The 20,393-nt window shown below is 36.6% G+C and overlaps 1 protein-coding gene across 1 annotated transcript; it reads right to left on the bottom strand.

The window, feature by feature from the left end:
* Positions 1-11,598: 11,598 nt before the first annotated feature.
* Positions 11,599-11,925, bottom strand: LOC138348792 (uncharacterized). The gene has a single exon (XM_069298368.1). It carries the CDS (start codon positions 11,923-11,925, stop codon positions 11,599-11,601), a length of 327 nt encoding a protein of 108 aa, XP_069154469.1.
* Between the last annotated feature and the right edge of the window lie 8,468 nt (positions 11,926-20,393).

Here is a 20,393-nt window from a genome sequence, read left to right as displayed (position 1 = left end):
TTTTGAGTAAAGACATATTGTAGATTGTGATGGACAATGAAAACACTACACTTGACACCATAGAGGTCTTAACAAAAAATACTACTACAATTGATACCATAGAGGTAATGACGCATGGTCTTAAGACAAAACAACACCGCTGCCAACTCTAAATCGTGTGTTGGGTGATTATTCTCATCAACTTTAAACATTCCACAATGCAAAATCTATAACATTCTAATCATGTATTAACACAACATCCAAACCCGATGAAAAGCATAAAAACAATTATTAAAATCTTTACCTTCCACTGAAAGTCCTAGAATAGGTATTGTTTTCAAAAGAAACTTAAGATTTTGAAGCTCTCATACCAGTTTTTGGTTAATTCAAAAGGTACTAACTTTTTTTGTAATCCTTGTAAGATTTGGTGGAAATAAAAGCAAAGTTCTTTACGATACGATGAGAGTAGCTAGAGCTCCTCACAAAATTCCTAACTTCAGCCACAGAACAAGGCCGATCCTATTTCTTAACCGCTTCATTTTTTTGGGATCTACCATTAACCCTTTCAATAAAATTGCATAACCCAAAAAAACAACTGAACTCAACAAAAATCAAACTTAGAAAATTTTGCATACAACTTTTTTTCCAAAGAACACCTAGCACAATATAAAGATGGTCGACATACTATTTCTCACATTTCGAGTAAACAAAAATGTTAGCAATAAATATTATCACAAAAGATTCATAAAATTCTTTAAGCATACTATTCATCAAACTCAATGAAGCTACAGGTGCTTTTGTAAACCAAAACTATAACAATAATAACTCATATTTCCCAAAGCTGGTACAAAATGTCGTCTTGCTTTTCACTCCTAATCTTTACTGATGATAGCTAGTCCTTAGATCAACCTTAGATAAAATTGACGTGCCATATAATTTGTTGATAAAATTATCTACCCAATATAATCGGTACTTGTTTCGAATTGTAACCCTATTCAATTGGGGGTAATCTATGCACATCCATATACTACCATTCTTTTTCTTCACAAAGACGACATGAGCAATCAACACGAATGCACTAGGATGGACGAAAACCTTAACAACAAGTTCTTGGATTTGATATTTTAGCTCTCTCAACCCTACCCGGGCCATGCAATACAGATAGATGAAAACGGGGCAGGTACTAGGGTCCAAATTAATGCATAAATTTATATATATGTAGAAGGCATACCATAAAAAATAGTAGACAACACTTCTATAAATTATGATACCATTAGAATCGAATGAATTGAGGCAAACTCAACCATAATATCTAAAATATGAGACAAATATACCAAACAACCTTTCCCCAACAGTTTCCTAGACCTAATAAGGATATGACCTTATCTAGTTTTGGTTGTAAACCCCTTGTCACTCTACTTTTTTCCTACACGGGATCTCTAGAGTCACATAATTAGTGTAACAATTAAATAAATTATAATAGGGGACAACCAAGTAATGCTTAATATTATATCAATGTTATTAATATCAAAAATCACAAAATCAGCCCAACTATGGAAACACATACACTAGATTGGACAAGCATGATAGACATGGGTGACTATGATAGACTCTCCACCTAGGGTAGAAAAATTGATGGGGGAATCAAGAATATCACAAATCAAATAAAATCCCGAGTTAATCTTAATGGACACATAAATATTAGTAGAACCCGAAAAATATTAACAATTAGCGATCTGGTCAAAGACAAGAATAGAACATGTGATCACTCCATCAGAAGTCTTCACCTCTGTCTTTCCCGGAAAGGCATAAAATAGAGCCTTAACATCATGACAGACAATTTCCATTCCTTGTGACATTATACATCTGCATACATTACCATTTACACGACCTCTAGGGACTCGCTAATTTCATCCTTGCCAATCTAGTGAAAGTCCTCGACCATTATTACCATTTACCATATGTACCACTACTCTAGTCGGTTGATGCACAAAATCCAACATGTGCGGTTGGGGAAAATATCTCCTCATGGGCCCAAGCTCTCCATAATTGTAGAAAGTACTATCAAAAGATGGTCTTCCTCTATTCCTAGACACAACTCCCATGCTATACCAAATAAAATGTTGAGCTGGATTTCTCGAGTAATTACTTATAGAAGCAAACGTGGTGGAATGTTTGTGTAGGATTGCAATTATTGACCATTATGAACCTCTGTAGCGGGAACTTTGAAAGTTACGAGTGCTATTAGATTTCTTAGACAACACCTTAGCCTACCCATCGTGCCACACTTCTTTTACTTCCTTCACAAAATTCACTACCTCAATAAATCTTTTTGGTAAAGAAAAAATTTGCACATACAACACATGTAACTAAGTGTTTTGTCCTTTGAAGAATAGAAAAATCCTTTATGCTCAATACTTACCAATTTTGTAGCATATCAAGTCAAAAAAAATGAAACCTAGTCTTTTAAGCGGCTGCATATATACAACCTTGCTCAAAAGCCATGAACTCATGCTTCTTATGATCTCACAAGATCCATGACACATGCTTCTGTAAAAACAAAGCATGATACTAGGTCCAAATGAGTGGGGGTAAAGCTGATGATCTGGAGTATACATAAGCTCACAACCACTACTTAGCCTCACCTTGAATATAAAAACATAAATACTCTACTCCATACTGACGGACAATACCCAACTTATGAAGCCTCAGAAAAATATCCAAGATTAACTCATAGGCGATCTAACTGTCAAAACCTTGGAATATCGGATGCCTCATTTTAGAATCTTGGTCAACATTTTGTGTTTATTATCTATCATTAGCGGACGCACCAAAGGAAATAAGAAAGTATTAGTACATATATCTCAACCAACCCTCCAAAAAATTATTGAAATATAGGGGATTAGCGGGTGCTTGAGTTGCTTGAACTATGGGTAGAACTAAAGGACCAACCAATCATGTAAGGAACAACATAATCGTTGGAGCTAACACTAAGTCGAATTGAGTAATACCTCTAGTCTCAACCTACACCTCTTCCTCTAGTCCAACATCCTCCTCATTCTTAACATAAAAATTCCTCTCTATATTTTCATGACGCACTTGAGGGTTCTCATTTTTGGGAATATTTTCAACCAGAGTTCCACTTTTTGCGGGCTCTACACTATCTCAACCTCTAGACCTTGCTCTTCCTCTACCTTGGCCTCAATCGACACCTCTTGCTGTAGACTCCTCCCCAAGCTCATTGATAGGAGATACATAATTTTAAAGTGAGTGTTAACCATTTTTGGACTGAAAAGTGAATGATAATAGTTACCATTTTTGATAACCAAATACTAATTGGAATAAAGTTATAGATCGAAAGGAGAAGAGAAAAACAGAGATATTTTCTAAAGTCATATATCTTGTTGAAGAAACATTTATACGTCTCAATACTGTTTACAAGACTCGAGTAGACTCATTTTGGTACACCGGGATAAATGAACCTAGGACACTGATACAAACTTTGGCATTATCCAATTGGTCGTGACTGGTAAGAGGTGAAGGCTGAGACTACATGTATTCCTCCATTAGACCCAATGTTAGCTCAACAAATCATATCATTTTTTCAAGAATATAGTTGTCCTATAGTGCTTCCACCTGTTCAAGAAACTCAGTTTCCTATCAATCCCCCTATTGCTATAAGTATTTCCAAAGTTGACTGAACTGTAGGTACTGATACCTTCTTCTATTCTTTGTTGTATCCTGTTATGACTAGTAATGAGCATGAGATATTGATTAATATCTTGAAGTCAAAACCTCATGTGATCCATTATTTCGAGAGTGAGGATGAATATGAGTTCATCATAAATTGTTATGAGAGGCTTCGTAAGTTAGGAATTGTCCATCAGCACGGGGTAGAGTTTGGAATTTTCACCCTTGAGGTGAGGTAAAGTAGTGGTGGAGAGCTTATGTGAAATTCAGATATTCAATTTTACCCTAATGTACTTGCACCTAGTTTCGTGCCTTGATTTTAGAGATGTGTGTTCCTCGGAATTTCATGGATAATAAGAAGTCAAGGCAATATGCTTGTGGGGCAAGGTTGTATTTTTGTGGCTGCTTATAAGGATATCTTCCATGGTTTCCGAGATATGCTAAGCAATTGGTGACTACTAAGAAAGAGAGGATCTCTTTATTTATTATGGGACTAAATTATGAGTTGCAGGTATTGTTTGTTCATATAACCTCTGCAAGTAGAAGTCTTAATAAGGTAATAGAATTCGCGAAGAAAGTGGAGGAGGTAGGAAGAGATTGTAAGGCTAAGGTATTGGCTAAGAGGGTCAAGAACTCGGGTAGCTTTCAAGGTTATTACTCTAGTGGATCAGGGTGAACAACACATGTAGCCAAGGTAATTCAGTCTGTTATGCCTTCTTGTACATGTAATAACTCAGGAACTATAATACATAAGTTGATTAAAGATAGAGATGTAGTCACATGTTCTACGGGTAGCAGACCATAGTTTGATCATACTTGCTATGACAGTGGAGATACTTTGAAAAATAGAAATAACGTCCACAACTACGCGTGATAGATTACATGCAGCAATAGACTTCAACTATGGTACCCGCGGTAAATGGTAGCAATCGTTGAGGGTGTCCACAACATGGGCGTGGAGGGAACTAGTGAGGTCGTGGAAGTAGGGGAAATGGTAATGCGGGCAAAGGTACATTGCATCCACGAAGTTAAGTCACCCATCATACTGATAGGGCTTACTGTTACGCCTTCAAGGAAAGAATGAGGTACAAGCGTATAAGTAAGAACAAAAGTACTATTCTTTTTTTTTACAAGATGACTAATGAGTTATTTGATCCAAGTTCTACTTATTTTTATATATCTGTGTCATATTATTTAGAGTTTGATATGAATTGTGATATAATTGATTCCCCCATCCATATTATTCTGTAGTTGGAGACTCTATCATAGTCACACATATGTATCCTGCTTGTCCTATTTATTTATGGGTTATCAAACTTGGGCTGATTTTATGGTTTTGGTTATGTCTGACTTTTACATTATCTTACGCATGAATTTGTTATCCCCTTATTATTTTGTGCTTACCTGTAATACTAACTATGTTACTATAGAACATCCGGGAAGATAAAAATTAGAGTGGGAAGGGATGTACAAGCGTAAGGAAGCTTAGATCATAACCTCCATTCACGCTACAAAACTAGTAGGACAAGGTTGTTTGGATAATTTGGCTCATATTAGAGACGTTGTACACGAGTTTCAATCTATTTATTTTGTTCATGTGGTTTGAAAATTTAGAGAAGTGTTTCCTAATGACTAGATGTTATTATTCTTTATAGAGATATATTTCGATAATCATTTTGAACCTGGTACTCATCCCATTTAAATCCCTCCATATTCTATGGCTTTGATAGAATTGAGAGAGATAAGAATCAAATACAAGAACTTCTTAATAAAGGATTCCTCCATCCTAGTACTTCCCTATAGGGTGCTCCTTTCTAGTTTGTTGAGAAAAATGATTGTAGTATAAGGATGTCTATAGATTATTAGAAATTTATATGCAACAATCGAAAGGCAACCAAAAGTCGTCAGACGGCATACTCGACCTCTAAGAGGTCTTATACAAGCCATTAAATATCATTATAACATATATATGAAAAGTAGTACAGAATTAAAATATTTCATCCCAATAGTTAAACTCTGTATAAAATATAAGCTAGAATTAAGTCTCCTCATAACCAATCTCAGACACATATAATATCATCTGGTCACAACCCTTACATCAGTAAGAAAGGATCTATTAGTCAATAACAAAGTCCCTGAGAAAGGAAACTAAAACATAAGCCCTGTCAAAAATAATATGAGGACATACAAATCTTGCTAGAATGCTACTTGCCAAGTTTCACTTGTAAGTGAATCCACACATTCCACCTACACATGTAGAAATAGATAAACATATGAAATTAGCACATTGAATGCACTAAGTACGGTGAATATGCAAGAAATGAATAAAAAAAGGGACATTTACTCTAAGATATACTTTCATGTTATTTTGATAGAAATCTTTTTCATAAGAATTTAAAATACATACACAATTTTACAATTACATATAAGAAATATTAATCATTCACAAAATAACCTTTTCATCACTTTAGACCCTCTATCTATAGTTACTATAAAAGTCACTTGAGTAACACATGAAGAGACCACCCATACACCCTCTTCAAGCACACTTAATTGATTCTCAAAGCTACCCTAGATAATAATCTTTCAATTAGACGTTCTTACCTAAGAGAACCTTATATATTACAATCATTTAAAAGACAAGCAATCAATTAGGGGACATCACATAATGGTTTTGGAGGACCTAGGGAACTCATATTAGCATCTTTAAGGCCTACTAGTGCCATGTGTAGATAGCGTGTCATTCCACTACCTACACGTTGTCGAATATATACAATATTAGAGTGTACATCCCACATGAAAAGAATAGGCACTAACAACCATAAACCATACAAGCTAGGTATGGAATCTGGTCTCATAAGAACCCCACACCGTGGAAGGTGTTGTACTTGCCAAAGGTAATCATACCATGTTGGCACATGGTTAAGGAATATCAAAGGCTTTTTGTACTCTAGTCTTCTACTCATGTAGAGGTACTACACAAACATATCCCCTCGCTGCTTTTTCTTGTTTCTCATAGAATAATCCATTTATGTATTAGTATTTAAGAAGGTGCCATCTCTAATTCCTACTAACTCTGAATACTTTCTCTAATTCCTACTAACTCTGAATACTTTTTCATTCAAGGATGGGTCCACTAGGGCTGCCAACCAAGGTCTATTAGTATAGCTCACTTAGGGTTCTAGACTTATCATTAAGGGGAACAATGCTTTGGTCTACCGGTTCAATACACACTCTAGAATACATTAATTAGTCAATCAAGAAAGGGAAACCACTTAGGTCTATTGATGCTAGACCTCCATTCTTTCATTCATTCAATACGATTCAAATACCAAGTAAGGACAACTAGTCTAGCACACAAGATACAACATCATTCTATAAAAGCTCTCCATACACCTTCACTATAATCTATCAACATTTAGAGCAGAAGAACATTAAATCATATCATTATACTACCCATACAAGATCATATAGACATCACATGAGTACCTTCATTTTATAACTTAGCATATATCATATCATGATCATATCATAATTCACAAAGTAAGGAAAAAAGGCCATGTTCATAAAATATATAACCATTAAATACCGCCACCATAAGTGGACATACCAATCAATAACAATTCAATATTAATTCTATACTATACAAAGGAATTAGGTCAATTCATCACCTTCCAATAGGCAACAATTCATATATAATCAACGATCCATAAATACTCAATGTAGATATCAACATTATGAGGCATCTATAAGTAGTTTTAACATTAATTAGCACATAACTCAATATCCCAATATAATGTACACGTGAATTCAACACAAATAAGCCATGATTGATTCACTCACATTAGTGCAAAAATTATGAATTATAGGAATATATGGGCTCATAGATTTTCTTATCTTACAATATTTAATTAATATTGATCCATCCATGAAACATCACTATAAAACTTTTCATGCAAGAACCCATGCTTAGAATTTAAAATATGATTTCAAGGTTTTGAAATATCTTTGAAAAGCCTTTCAAATTTTCTCCTGGAATGGAACTAGAATCAACGATGAATAACCATACATTATTTAGAGATATCCCAAAAATATGGATTTAAACAACTTGGAAAATTTGACCTTCTTCATTGAAGCTTCAAAGCTTCATCAATGGAAGTTTTGGATAGAAGGAACATCAAGTTTTTGTTTTCCTTGAGGTTTTAGTTTTATTAATGAATTTTGGGGTTAAAGTGACTAAATAACAATTTTAAATAATCCACAAAGTTCCAAGAATACCCCTACACATATTAAACACGACGCAACAAAATTTGGGACATGGTTGCGCGTCGCGGGGACACCTCCACATCTTGGTTTTGGAATTTATTTTGAGGCAGAATGGTTAATGACAAACCTTCGGTACATGGAAACATTTTTACCTTTAAGTGTAGTCTTCGCAATGCACAACCACCTTCAAAAATATGCTTCCTGGTCGCTGTGTTGGAAGACTTCTTGCCACACCTTGGGTCCTCCTCAAGGACCCTTTGGTGGTCCTTGGGGAGTCATTCCCAGCTGTTTAGACCCTAAACATGTTCCTATAGATTATAGGTTCATACCCACTTATTGAATACTCCAAAAAACACCTTTAGGCATGCATGAAAACTAGGACACACTAGCACACACAGGACTAGTTTATGAACATCTTTCTTGAACTTTGATGTTTGACTTACAAACTTTTTAAGATGTTTTCTAAAGATATTATTCATCATTTTAACACATTATTAACTCATAACACACATTATAGGCTCTTTTTGACCTAGTTCATATTTAGGGTTGTTACATTCTCCCCCACATAGAAAACATTCCTCCTCGAATGACATTGAAACACTTTCCACACTTTCGAGAGATAAAGAATCAAGACTAGAATTTCATTGAAATACCACATCATACAGAATAAACACATTTCAGAGGAACATAAACTCGACATAATAAATTGACTTAAAGCACACAACAAGGATGTAGGAACAACATCTACGACTTATCATGCAACAGGACTCTTCATTCTCTTTTCACATAGGAGGAAATATTTTCTCCACATATTATCATGCTCATCACATTACTTATAAGCACATTATGCCCATTTCTTATGTAACACAATTAGATAACATTCATTAAAAATTTTACTTTTACGCATGCTTATAAGTGAACTCATGCAATATTAGGAAATTCATTAGAGCAACACATCAACATGAGAGACGAAATCATTTAAGATCATTTTACCATATAAACAAAATCTCATGAAAAATATGCACAAATCAAGGAGATCAATGAAATTCATTTTCACTTAGACTCCTTAACACATGCGAAATTCTACTAGAAAGTGCTAACACTGAAGCTTGAATAGAATAGAAGAAAAGAGACAAAACCCATCAACCCAACTATTCACCATACTTTCCCACTTAGAAGAAACCCATAAACACACAAAGGGGAAAAAAATAACCTACCGGTACGTTCATTAGGTTTTTCTTCCTTGTTAGCTTGGAGGCAGTAAAAGTAATTCCTCTTTGGTTCACCAACATCCATCCCACAATAAGGAGATTTTTTTGGCCTCACTTTTTCTAGATGCCATGGTAGGGCGGCCTCTCACCTTATGGTCATTCTTTCCCTTACAAAAGCACCCACTAGTACTGGCTAGACACTTCCCAAAAAGTTTATTTCCATAATTTGAACAAGTAGGTTTATAAGTTTGGGAACAAACACCTCTCCCGTTGTTAGCCTTAGGAGCACTAGGAACCTCTTTACTTGGAGCCCTCTTCTTAAACTTAGGTTGACATTTATCATCGGTTCATCACCTCTTAAAATATCTACCTCTTCTACAAGGCTTAAACTCTTCAATATATTGAGCATACACCATGATCCTAGATAGAGTCATGTCACTATGATGGATTGTCGTATCACACTCTTCATTAACAAAGTTGTATACACCCGTCAATAACCTACTAATCTCATCTCAAGGGTTAGCAACCAAATATGGAGCATACTTAGACAATAGGGTAATATTCAAGGAAAACTCCTCTACACTCATGTTACCTTGCCTATGGTTTTAAAACTGATTGACCTTAACCTCTCTCTTCTTACGGAGAAAGTATCCTTCTAAGAATGTGTAGTGCATTATATGAGGCTGACTTCTAGAGAAAAGGAAGGGTTGGTTTCATACCAACTAAACGGGGTTTGTAAAGTGTGGTACACAATGGAATGGTAGTAGGCCGCTTGAATCGGTGCTCCGTATAAAGTTTCATTACATTCATCTCGCACATCATAAAAGATGAGTTCTAGCCTAGCGCATAATTGCTCGTTAGATTATTTCTCATCTCATCATTAGTATTAAGTGTGTATTGATCTCAATAATTTCATTAGAGTGTTTCCTGGATACTGGTCTCTTCATTAACATTACACTCTCATAGGTGAGTACGTTATTGGTAACACTTACTTAGGCTTATTAACGATTTATCTCATCTTTCATATTAGACCCTTATCATGTTGTCACCACCTTCATTAACTTTAACATTTTGTCACCACATTCATTAACGATTTACACAAGCAATTTCATGTAAAATTCAAGAAATAAAACATGGCATTTCATGCTCCAATCGATGACTACATATTTTGGGAAAAACATTTTTCATTACTCACATATTCCCGAACATATATACATTCACATAATTATCATGAAAACACATTACACGCCTAATATCTACCAGCAGACATACAAACCTACAACCATCAATTGAAGCTAGTGACTAGGACATGGAATGAGAAACAATCATAGTTTTCGAATTATAATTAACTGAATCATAGGGGTCTCTTAGGAACGGAACCAAGAGTAAGTAAACACATACCTTTTGTCGATCAACACCCTCCAAATATTTACAAATGGTAGCAAACTTCACGACAACTAAGCCTCACCACCAAACTCCAAGAACCACCCGTCAAGAACAATGTTTTTGCTGTTCGTTTTTAGCTTAGTTTTTCATTTGAGTTTTTGTGTGTAAGTTCTTAAAGAGTTGTACATTGGTTTTTCTCTGTTTTTTTACTGATAGTCATATGTGAGACAAATGGTTGAGATACGTGAGAATCAAAGTAAATAAGAGTGAGAAAGATATTGGATAGGTAGCTTAGGATTAGGAGTTTTAGTTTAGGAATTAGTCAAACTAAGACTCCTCATTATTTAATAAAAACTGATTTTTAGGATAAGTGAAATGACAACAATATCCTTACTTAAACCAGATATTTAAATACAATTTAATTCAATCTATCATTGCTTCTACCATGGATCAAACCCAAGTGAAGCTTAAGTTGTGAAAAAAAGTTAAATTTAGCTAACCCTACACGAATTGCCATCCTCTTTAAATTAATTAATAAAATAATAAAATGCCTCCGATAATTACAATATTACCCCTAGCCTGGAAAGGACTATTTTACCCCTAGACCCTCCAAACCTAAGATTACCCCTTTCAAGTCAGGTAAAAACTCATCTAGGTAATTCTCTTCAATTCGGCTACCCTACATGGTTGGTTCCAACCTTGCCTAGCTCAACTAACTCACCAAGTTGGTTGTCTAGGTTAGTACATAGGTTCTGATGTCTAGTTCTACGCGTAACAAGCCGTCTGAACCCAGTCTAATCTAGGCATTCTAGGTATGTTTAGGCATTACTTAGCATAGTCATTTTTGGGTTGTTACATTATCCCCCTCTTAGGAACATTCATCTCCGAATGAGACTTCTATGTATCTAGCACAATGCAATTCATATCATAACATAAGAACTTTAGACATTAGAGCAATATGAACAAATATTAGAGGAGATAAGGAAACTTAGATTCAAGAGTAGGAAGTCTAATTTCAATAGCTGAAAAGAGGAGGATAGCGGAATCTCATATCATCTTCGACCTCTCAAGTAGCACCTTCAATGAGATGGTTCCTCCACAATACCTTCACTGTGGAAACCTCCTTTTTTTTCTGCCGCTTTACTTGCCGATGTAAAATCTCTACAGGAACCTCTTCGTAGGAAAAGTGTTCATCAAACCCAAAACCATCAACAAGAAGAATCGATGTTGGATCACCAAGGCACTTCTTTAACATAGAGACATCAAAGATTGGATTAATAGAAGAAAGCTCCACAGGAAACGTCAAGTTATAGGCCACCTCACCCACACGTTGTACAATCTTGTATGGCCTAACATACCTCGAACTCCACTTCCCCTTCCTGCCAAACCTCATCACCCCTTCATAGGTTATATCTTCAAGTATACTTGGTCACCAACATCAAACTCTAAGGGTCGTTTCTTATTATCTACATAAAACTTCTGCCACGTGTAAGCAGTAGCAAAGTACATAATCACGTTGACCTTCTCTAAGGCCGCAAGAATGATCTCTGGACCCAAAATAGATGACTCTGGAACCTCGAACCACCGAACTGGATACCTACACCTCCTACCATATAGTGCCTCAAAAGGTGTCATTCAAATGCTGGAGTGATAACTGTTATTGTATGAGAACTCTATCAATGGTAGCTTGTCATCCCAACTACCTCTGAAGTCGATCTCACACGCTCTCAACATGTCCTCCAATGTATGAATGGTGTGCTCTTCCTGCCCATCTGTCTGAGGATGGAAGGGGGTACTGAGCTTTACCTGCGTGCCTAAGACTTTCAGGAAGGATCTCCGGAAATACGAAAGGAACTTAGCTCCTCTATCAGAAATGATAGACAAAGGAATTCCATTCAACCCCACAATCTCATAATTGTGGAGTCTTGCTTAATCGTCGGCCATGTAAGTAGACTTAACAGGGATAAAGTGGGCATACTTAGTCATCCTGTCCACAATAACTCATATGGAGTCATGTTGCCTCCTAGTACTTGGAAGCCCAACCACGAAGTCCATGTTAATGGCCTCCCACTTCCAAGTCGGAACATCAATCATCTGAGTGAGACCTCCAGACCTAAGTTGCTCCACCTTAACCTGCTGACAATTAGGACACTTGTCCACATACTCAGCAATGTACTTCTTCATGCCATACCACCAACAGATCTTCTTGAGGTCATGATACATCTTGGTGGAACCTTGATATATCAAATACCTTGAACCATGGGCCTCTGCAACAATCTTGGTTCGCAAATCATCCCCATTTTGTACACACAACATGTCCTGGTACCTAAGTATGTCGTTATCTCCCAAAGCAGAGGACTCATTCATCTTTATCAGCACTAAGTCCTTCAATTCCATCAAAACAGGATCAAGATGCTGATACTTTTAGACATCAACTACCAAGGATTATTCAGAACTAGGATAAACTGAAACACCCCCACAAGTAAAAGCTATCAACCACACACCTAGTTTGGCCAGTTTATGTACATCCTTCACCAACTCCTTCTTCCCATCATCAACGTTGACTTCACTCTCATACTCAACCTACTCAAAACATCTGCTACAGCATTTGCTTTCTCTGGATGGTAGTGGACACTAATGTAATAACCGTTCAACAGCTTCAACCACCTCCGCTGCATATATTCAACTCCCTCTATGTGAACACGTACTAGAGACTCTTGTGGTCTGTGAACAAATCCACATGCACTCCGTACAAGTACTGCCTCCACAGCTTTCATGCAAACACCACAGCAACCAACTCTAGTCATGAGTGGGATAATTCTTCTCATGAACCTTGAGATGTTTAGACGCATAGGCTATCACCTTAGCACCTTTCATAAAACACAACCAACCCTAGATGCGTCATAATAAACATTGTAATTCTCACCACATTAAGGCAACATAAGCACTAGAGCTGAAGTGAGTCTGTCCTTGATCTCCTGGAATCTCTTATCACAAGTCTCCGCCCATTTGAACTTGACTTTCTTCTTAGTTAAAGTTGTCAGTGGGGCAGCAATGGAAGAAAAACCCTCCACGAACCTGTGGTAGTAACCAGCCAGTCCCAGAAATCAACGGATATCGGTGTAAGTAAAAGGTTTTTACCAGTTCTTAACAACCTCAGTGTTCCTAGGGTTCACCTCCACACCCTGATCGTACACAACATGACCCATGAAGGTCATTGATCAAAGCCAGAATTCACAGTTACTGAATTTGGCATAAAAATGATGTTGTCTAAGTACATGCAAGGTTAGTCTCAATGATGTTCATGCTCTTCCTTGGTCTTACAGTAGATGACGATGTAATCAATAAATACTATGACGAAAGAATCAAGGTATTCACGGAAGACTCGATTCATGAGGTCCATAAATGCAGCTAGTGCATTAGTGAGACAAAATGACATAACTAGGAACTTATAATGACCATAACGGGTAGGAAAGGTTGTCTTTGGGATATTTTCATCCCTAACCCTAAGCTGATGATACCTGGAACGAAGATCAATATTTGACAAGATACTAGACCCTTGGAGATGAACCAATAAGTCATCTATTCTGGGAAGTGGATACTTGTTCTTTATAGTTTCTTTATTGAGCTGTCAATAATCAATACACAACCTGAGGGTTCCATCCTTCTTTTTAACAAACAGTAGTGGAGCGCCCCAAGGGGATATGCTTGGCTGCATGAACCCCTTATCAGTGACATCTTTTAACTACATCTTCAACTCTTTGAGTTCAGCTGGAGACATTTTGTAGGGAGCAATTGAAATATGTTTTGTATCGGTATCTATGGGTTATACAAAAATCAGTCTCTCGAGGGGGAGGGACTCAAGGCAAATAATCGGGGAAAACTTCTTTGAACTCATTCACCACATGCACAGAGTCTATGGAAGGAATATCATGATCTAGATACAAGATGATATAATAATCCGTTGTACATCATTTTATTAGCTTTTAGGTTCAAAATCAAGGGACATGAACTACTCGTATTGTTCCCCTCCCAGACCACCTCTACTTCATTAGGGAAACAGAATCTCACTACACTACTACGACAATCCATGAAGGCATAACATTTTTTGATCTAGTCCATAACAAGTATTATATTAAAATCATTCATGGGTAACTCAAAAAGGTCTGCACACATAGTCTTACCACATACTACTATTGAGCAGTCTTTATGAACCCTATAAGCTCTCACATTTTCTCCTAAGGGATTAATCACTACAATAGGATCATGCAAAACCTCAGGTATTGTTTCAAAAGTAACAGCAAGCGAGGGAGTCAAAAAAAAGCGTAGACCCTACATCAAGTATATCATAAAAAAATGTTGAGAAAACTTGCAGCATACTTGTGACCACATCAGCATACTTTTCCTGCTATGCCCTGCCCTTCCGGGCGTAGAAATTGTTCCTCTTAGGAGGATCGGCTCCAGTAGCCTAATCAACTCTAGCCTAACCCCTATTTTGTGGACACTCCCTGACCATGTGTCCACTCTTGCTGCACCCAAGCAGGCATTCGTGCCTAGTCTATAGTCTCAACTGTGAGTACGGTCACTGCTGCAACCACCTCTGGTGGAACCTGTTTGGTAAAAAGGGTTAGGCCTCCTGACCTCATGGACTCTCCTGTTCTTCTGGCTTTTCTCAACCTGCTGGATATGTACCATCAGCCTGGACATGTCCATGATATCATGGAGCATCGCAGCCCGACACTCATCCTCCTATTCCTTTGAGATTCCTACAAGGAACATGCTCATCTTATCCTCGTTGTTCGACCCTAGAGAAGTGACATACTTGGACAATTTAACAAATATCAGGGAATACTCCTTGACAGTCATCTACCCCTTTTTATGGTTGATGAACTCCTCAACCTTAGCCTCTCTCATCTCTCTTGAAAAGAACCTCTCCAGAAAGGCTGTCTTAAATAGCTCCCACGTGATCGAATCTCAGCCCAACGCCCTGCTATCCTGCCACATTTTGCCCGAAGTATGTGCAATATCCTTCAGCTGGTACGAGGGCAGCTCAACTTTCTCAATCTATGTGGACCCCATTGCCACAAGAATAATTTGTACCTCCTCCACAAACTTCTAAGGATCCTCTGTAGCCTTAGATCCTGTAAAGATTGGAGGATTAATCCTTATAAAATCTCGCAACCTCTTTTCAATGTTGTGGGCTGGTGGGTTCTCCTGCTGAACCTCCTATCTGTTAGCCTGGGATGTCATAGCCCGAGCTTACACACTGATGGATTGAGCCATCTGTTCCAAATTTGTCTGCACCTCAGCATCAGCAAACCCAACTGGGTTAACTGGCATGGCCACTTCTGCAGCTGGAGCTTGGTTTTCCCTAACAACTGCTCCTACTCTTCTCCGACCAGCATTCTCCCTTGTGTTAATTTTTTGAAATAAATAAGATAAGCTCATCACACCAAAAAATCAGACATTAAGGAAGTACGATAAGATCAGAAGAAGGGAAATTTTCCTACGCATCATGTAGTCTCGAATTAATGATAGTGGTTCACTTCACTACCATAAGTTAGAAACTTCTTGATATTGTTGATATGAACTTATAAAAAAAATAAAACGCAAATTTTCTTCCAGTAACTTGGCCGAACCAAATTTCTAGAATGCTGAAAATTTGATCAAGTTCTTCTAGTCCCTTTTTACAGCATTTATACATTAGTTCTTAGGACATTTCATGGATCATTTAGTATATCTTTAGGTGCATTTTAATGGTTACATTTGATCAAAAGTTGGCACTCAATTCAGTAACATTGCACCACTTATGAACATCACGATTTTCACAAGCAATTACACGAAAAATATAAGAAATTAAACATGCCATTTCATGCTCCAATCTATGACTACATATTTTCGGAAAACATATTTCATTACTCACATAATTCCGAACATACATACATTCACATAATTATCATGAAAAAAAGTTACACGCCTAAATAGGAGTTAGTTATAGGGACATGCAACGGGAAACAATCCTTGTTTTTTATTAGAATCGACTGAATCCTAAGGGGATCTTGGGAATGGGACGAAGAGTAAGAATACCCATACCTTTTGTCTATCAACACCATCCAAATCATCACAAATGGAAGCCAACTCCATGACACCTAAGCTTCACACCCAAACTCCAAGCACCACCCATCAAGCACAATGTTTTTACTTTTCGTTTTTAGCTTAGTTTTTTGTTTGAGTATTTCTGTGTAAGTTCTTCAAGAGTTCTACATTGGTTTTTTTCTGTTCTTTTACAGATAGTCAGACGTGAGAGAAATGGTGGAGAGACATGAGAATGAGAGTAAATAAGTGTGATAAAAAGAGTGGATAGGTAGCTTAGGATTAGGAGTTTTAGTTTAGGAATTAGTCGAACTAGAACTCTGCATTAATTATTAAAAATATGATTTTTAGGCTAAGTAAAATGACCACTCTACCCTCATTAAACGTTATTTTTAAATACAATTTAATTCAATTTGTCATTACTTCAACCAAGGATCGAACCCGGGTAAAACTTAAATTGCGAAAAAAAAGTCAAATTCAGCCAACCCTACCCAAATTTCCCTCCTTTTTAAGTAAATTAATTATTTAAATACTTAGGGTAATTAAAATACTACCCCTTACCTGGAAAGGACCATTTTACCTCTAGACCCTCCAATTCTAATATTACCCCTTTTAAGTCCAGTAAAAACTCATCTGGGTAAATCTCTTCAATTCGAGTGCCCTACATGGTTGGTTCTAACCTTTCCTAGCTCAACTAAGGGTTCAGAGGTCTTTTTCTACGTGCAACAAGCCGTGTGAACCTGTTTGAATCTAGGCATTCTAGCTACGTTTAGGGATTACTTAGCATAGTAATTTTTGGGTTATTACATTTTGAATTGAAGAAGAATAAAGGACAAATAACCAAACCTTATTTGTAGAAAGCCCATGAAACTGGGTTGAAAAACATGAAGAATTTGAATTTCTTCTTTTAAGCATTAAAGTTTCATCAATGGAGGTTTTTGAGAGAAGGAGTGGAGAGTTATTGTCTTTTTCTAGGATTCTTTGATTGGTGAATTTTTTGGGTTAAAGAGACTAAATAACCATTTTTAAATAATCCCCAAAGTTCCCAATGACCTTGCACTTTTTGGACCTTTTAACCATGTCAAATTTGACTGAAAAACGATGCGACTAAATATGGGACATGGCTGCGACTCATGGGGACACCTCCACATCTTGGTTCTAGAATTGATTTTGACGCACAATGGTTAGTTGTAACCCTGCACTAGGGAAACATTTTTTTGCTTTAGTGTAGGCTACGTGACACGCAGTCAACTTCAAAACCATGCTGCCTGGTCGCTACCTTTGCAGCCCTCTAGGAAAAAATTGTGTCCTCCTCAAAGACCCTTTGGTTGGTATTTAGGGATTTGTGCTTGTACGTTTTGAGCTAAAAATGTCCCTTTAGGTTTTAAGGTCATGCCCACAGATCTAAAATTCCAAAAAACACCTTAAAACATGCAAAACAAACAAGTACACAGCCCACACAAGACTAGTTTTCGAATGTCTTGGTCGTCATTTGTTGTTTGACTTCTAAACTCTTCAAACTAACTTATAAAGATATTAGTCATATTAACACCTTATAAAATCATAACACACATTATAGGATTTAGTTTAACCTTGTTCAATTTTAAGGTTGTTATAGAATAGGGTCACCATTCAGAATGAGTGTGCATTGCCTCATGTAAATGATTTTTTAACAAATTTAAAGATGAATCTATTTTCTCTAAGAGTGATAAAATATATGGTTACCATTAGTCGAATATTAGGCCTAAGGATGTGCACCCTCAACTTTTATGAGTGTAAAATATCAAGACTCTCTTTCCCAAAACACCTATCCTTGCACTACCTTTGGAAGGTATGGATTTTTTTATTTATTGTGATGCTTCCCATTCGAGTTTTGGTGGTGTGTTAATGCTTGATAAAAATATTATAGACTATGCATCACGACAACGGAATGTTCGTGAGATGAATTACCCTACACATTATTTGGAGTTGCCAGTGGTAGTGTTTACTCTTATGAATTTCCAAAATTACCTCTATGGTGTCATAAGGTATTTAATAATTATCATAGTTTGCAGAATGTATTCACAAAAAATAATCTGATTTTGAGACACCAAAAATGGATGCTTACTCAAGGATTATGATTTAACTTTTACATACCATCATAGTATGACTAATATTGTGGAATACGCTTTGAGTCGAAAGGTGGTGAGTATGGGTAGTCTAGCTTGATTGAGTTTATCAAAGCGACCTTATGCTTAGGAAATTTAGACATTGGAATTTAAGTTCAAGCAGTTAGGCATCTTAGAGAAAGGTAGGGTGTTAGCTAGCATTGAAGTAAGACTAACATATACTGAAGAGATCACACCCAAATATTTGAGGATGAAAATTTTAATGATCTAAGAAATAAGACCGTAATTTGTAAGACACGATAGACCACTCTTTATGAGGATTGTGTGCTCAATTTTAAACAAAGGATATTTGTTCCAAGAATAAATTACTTGATTCAGAAAGTGTTGACAAAATCTCATAGTTCGTGATATTCCATTGATCCAACTGTGACAAAGAGGAACTATGATTTGAAGAAAATTTATTGGTGGCCGGGAATAAAGAAGGACATTGTGGAGTTTAAGGACAAGTGTCCAGAAACAAGTATGTATGAACATCAACAGATTTCATGTTTGCTTCACAAAATGTCAATTCTTGAATATGTGAGAAACGATCGTAAAATGATCACCATTTATTTTGTGGATGGTCTTCCCAACACTTTGGGAATGTTTAATTTTATTTGGGTATTGGTTGACAAATTTACTAAGTCAACATCTTTTATTATGGTAAGGATAGATTATAATATTGAACTATTGGCTAAGGTGTATGTGAATAGTTAGTGAGGTTGCATGGGTTCCCCTTTCTATCATTTCCAACTACGGTAAGAATCTTACCACCATGTATTGGAGGAAATTGCATGATGAGTTAGGAACACAACTCACTTTTAGTACCGCATTCCGTCCATAGAAGGATGAGCATTGAGAGAGGCATGTTAAAGTGTTCGAAGACATGTTGAGAACATCTGTGATTGACTTTGGAGGGGATTGGGATATGTTCTTATATTTTTGTGAGTTCTCCTTTAATAATAATTATCACTCCAATATAGATATGGCAACGTTTGAGGCACTTTAGGGGAGGGGATGTAGATAACCCATATGATGGTTTGAGGTTTGAGATGTGAAACACTTAGGGGTTCATTTATTTAATGAAGCTCAAGATAAGGTGAGGAGTATTCAAGAAAAAATCTTAGAAGCCTAGAGTAGACAGAATAAGTATAAAGACAATAATGTAAGAAACATGGCATTTCATACTGGTGAAAATGTTCTTCTAAAAGTATCACCAATGAAAGGATGATCAGATTCGGCAAACATAGTCATAGATACACTGGTCCATTTCATATTCTAGATTTTTAAGGACTTGTGGCATATAGATTGACTTAACCTTCTAATCTATTGGGAGTTCATCTGGTGTTTCATGTGTCCATATTAAAGAATATCACGGTGACGAGGATTACATCATAAAATGGGACTTAATTGTGTTAGACAAAAATCTTAAATATGAGAAGAAAGTAATTACAATTCTTGGCCATGATGTTCTAACTCTGAGGACAAAGGATATTAATTCCGTGAAAGTTGAATAGAAGCATCGTCCAATGGAGAAAGCTACTTGGGAGGCTGAGAAGGACATAAGAGAAAAGTATCGCAAGTTGTGTGTCGATTCAGGTACAACTTAATTTTTTCTTTA

The sequence above is a fragment of the Solanum lycopersicum genome, chromosome 5 (genome assembly GCF_036512215.1).
Source record: "Solanum lycopersicum chromosome 5, SLM_r2.1".
NCBI lineage: Eukaryota > Viridiplantae > Streptophyta > Magnoliopsida > Solanales > Solanaceae > Solanum > Solanum lycopersicum.
This window is presented reverse-complemented; position numbering and strand designations above follow the sequence as displayed.

What these genes read in the sequence shown, in the direction of transcription:
- LOC138348792 (XM_069298368.1), bottom strand. Translation starts at nt 11,925, where the DNA reads ATGAGGTTTGGCAGGAAGGGGAAGTGGAGTTCGAGGTATGTTAGGCCA.